At 55.7% G+C, this 3562-nt stretch overlaps 1 protein-coding gene across 1 annotated transcript; it reads left to right on the forward strand.

Moving 5' to 3' along the window:
• Window positions 1-915: 915 nt before the first annotated feature.
• Window positions 916-1584, forward strand: BXZ73DRAFT_111989 (uncharacterized protein; the record flags this gene model as incomplete). Its single annotated transcript, XM_048017433.1, has 1 exon — window positions 916-1584. One exon carries the CDS (start codon window positions 916-918, stop codon window positions 1582-1584), a length of 669 nt encoding a protein of 222 aa, XP_047870408.1.
• Between the last annotated feature and the right edge of the window lie 1978 nt (window positions 1585-3562).

The following is a 3562-nucleotide window of genomic DNA, read 5'->3' on the forward strand; positions in this document are numbered from 1 at the left end:
GACTTCAGTAGGGCTCACGCCGCTCGTCGAAAACGACGAACCTAAGTATATCCGGCTGCTAGATATGTTTTTTGTATGATATGCCGTCATTTTGCTGCCTCGCTGTGCCCCGGAACGCTTATATATATGTTGCACATGTGCCCCATGCGCGTCCTCTGGGCTGTTGAAAGGCCTCCAGTGACGATACGGCGATTATTTTATCAGTCGCTTCAAAACCACCGTAGTGCCTCAACATCTGGACCTCTGCGTTTGGGGATTTCTTGAGAGACTCGGGACTGCTCCTCAACTCGAGCGAAGCTGGTAGCACTGTTTTCGGCGCATCGAAGTATCAAGAATCGCAAGGCGAGGGGATTTACAACCCCTCCGGACCATATGAAAACAGCATTCAGCGGTGGGATACGTGGGCGGCAAGGACGCGTGGCGCGCATCAACACGTGGCTGTGATGCACGCCACGCGTCCTTCCCTTTCGCCGTCCTTCCTCTCCTCGTCCTCGTCCTCGTCCTCTTCCCCGCTCTGCCCAGGCAGACGATAGCGACCATACGGTCGACTGTCGCCCGCTATTGGACCCCGGCGTCACCAGGTGACCCCGATCTTCCGTCCCCCTCCCTCCCTCAACCTCGACCTCTATCCCGCCCTTCACTCACCCTCCCGGCCACTCCCACAACAAACACTGCACGAGGACGTCCATCCGGACGTCCTCAGTATGGAGATGAGGATATGGGGTCGCGGCGACGTGCCGCGGCCTTTGCTTTGGTGAGTCCTCTCCTCCGCGTTCCTGCGTTCCCGACGCCCACCCACACATACTTCCTGTCGCCCCGTCGACAACTACAACAGGCCAACGACGTCCGCCCGGACGCCCTCCTCCTCCCGGTCCTTCGCGTCGCCCCCTTCCTCCGCGCTGCCCTCCTCCGCCCATGTTGTCCACCTGCACCACCCACTTCTACGTCGCCCGCCTCTGCGTCGTCCTCCTCTTCCCTCCTCGCCTTCCTCCGCCCACGCCCGCTACCTCCTTCGTGCCGCCCTCCTCTCCTGCACCCTCCGCGGCACCCTCCTCTGCGCCGCGCTCCTCCGCCCGCGTCACCGTCCTCGTTAGCACCGCGCTCCTCAGTCCCGCGCTCCTCCGCGTCACCCTCCTCCGCCCCCGCGCTGCTCTCCACCCGTGTCGCCCGCTCTTCCCTCTCGCCCTGCTCTGCCCACGCCCGCCGCCTCCGTCGCACCGCCCGCTCATGTCGCCTGCCTCAGCCTCGGCTGACTTCGCGTGGCCCTCCATGCGGCCCTCCTTCGTACTGCCCTCCGCCCGCGCTGCCTTGCGCCGCCCGCCCATACCGCCTTCCTCCTCGCCCGCGCCTGCCGTCTCCTTCGAGCCGCCTACCTCCGCGTCGCCCTCCTCCGTGTTCGCGCCCCTCACCTCCGCCTCGCTTGCCTTTGCGTCGCCCGCCTCCGCGTCTCCCGCATTCACATCGCCCACGTCGCCCTCCTCCTCCGCGTTGTCCCGACCCTCCGCCTCGTTCTCTACCCTGCTCCGCATCACCCGCCTCTACGTCTGCCTCCGCGTTGTCGCGGGACGTGGTATTACTTACTAGCGCACCTATGTAGCACATGAGCCTCCCCTTGCCCCTGCCGGTATTTGTTTTTCTTGCCTCAGCTTGCTTGCCACCCTCTGCCTAGTGAAGCCTGAAAAATTTGATGTCACTAGCCCAGAGTCACTGTTCTGTGGCATTCAAACCGCCCAATTTGATTTGTGCCAAAGATGACCGATCAGCTTTAAATTGTTTTTGTGAGACGTTTTTAAGGGACCCAGAAGAAGATTTCTTTTCTAGTTCTCTGAAAATATTTTGAGACCCCAAAAATAGATTTTCTTTCCGAGTTCTTCAGAAAATGAGGTTTCTGTTTCTAGCAGCCCCAAAACCGATTTTTATTTTCCAGTTTTTTATGGGCACATTGTCTGGACTCTCCTGAGCAGAGCTGGTTTTGTAAAGAGCTAAATCTTTAGTGATCAGAGCAGGAGTGAATTGGCACTACTGACTGCCTGTTTGGCTGATCAGCTGACTAATCAGCTCATGGGGCACATTTCTTGAAAACTGCTTTCAAGAAAGAACCTCTTGAAAAACGCTTGGTGGGTTCATGTAAGCGAATTTCCTGAAAACTGAATCTCCCTCGTGTGAGCGAATCTCTTGAAAACCGAGTGTCTCTTGTATGAGCGAATCTCTTCCAAACTGAATGATCCTCGCATGAGCGAATCTTTTGAAAACCAAGTGCTGCTCACATGAGCGTATCACTTGGATACCGGCAGGCTCATGTGAGCGCATGTCTGGCGAACTGGTAGCCCATTCATATGAGCGGAGTTCTGGAAAACGGAGCACTGCTCATATGACCGCATCTCTCGCACACTGGTGGGTTCGTGTAAGCGCATTTCTCGCAAACTGACAGAAACTCCAACAAGCGCAATTCTCGATGACTGCCAAAATTTTCGCCACTCATTTAAACGTATGTTTCGCTCACAAAAACGCTCGCATGAGCCCATCTCTTACGAACAAGGGCCACTCATATGAGCGAATATTTCCCAAACCAGTCACAGTTCATGGGAGCGATTTTCTCTAGTACTCATCCATCTCAAATGAGTGATTCTCTCATAAACGGTCCCCTTTCAGTTGAGCGGTCCTGTTAACTAAGCAAGATTTCCCTAATATGAGCAGGACTTTCCTAAACTGACTGCCCTCACATGAGCGAGTGCCTTGTGAACAGACTGTTGCTCATACAAGCCTGTCTTTCATGCACATGGATGACCTCATGTGAGCATGACTCTTGTGAAATGATGGCTGTCACATGAGCCAAACACTCCTGAAACCACCTACCTCAATTGAACTGATATTATGAAGGAGCTGGAACAGTTTTTGGGGGGGCCTCATATGAGTGAGAGCACTGTCTACCACCATAAGCTCATATGAGCAGGTATATCGAGAACAGATGCTAGGCTCAATTGAGTGCAAATAAGCGGAATATTCGCATATTCCTGTGCCGCAAATAAGCGTATCGTGCGACTATATTATGGCACTGCACTGAGGGCAGGGCTCGCTCTGGATTTGAAGAGTACGATGGACAGATCGAGGCGCGATGGTTACGGTGCGTCCCCGCTAGTTTCTGTCTTGAACAACGCTGACGAAAAGCACGACCCGGACGACGCATGCGGCAAGCCTGAAGGACCTGGTTATCGAGTGGATGTGGTTTGGGATCACAAACATCGTTATCACCGGTGAGGCAGTATACTTCCGTCCCCTCTGCTTTGCTGATCCGTTCTCTCCCCCATGCATGCCCTCACACACGCATGGTAGAACCCCATGTGATACGAGCTGGCCTAGCGCAAGTGCGCGCTCCATGGCCGTGTCCGCCCTGGGACGTCATTGTCATCCACATTTACGTCCACGTCCTGCCAGCGGGTGGAGGAGACAGCCGCACCAACGTCCTACTCACCGTCTTCCGCGCGTACGCCCTCGGCGAGTGGACGGCGTTTTGTGGCATGTAAGCGTGACTGCACACACGGTCTCGCTCCAGGACACGTTC

Source organism: Epithele typhae (assembly GCF_022376455.1).
Source record: "Epithele typhae strain CBS 203.58 chromosome Unknown BXZ73scaffold_713, whole genome shotgun sequence".
NCBI lineage: Eukaryota > Fungi > Basidiomycota > Agaricomycetes > Polyporales > Epitheliaceae > Epithele > Epithele typhae.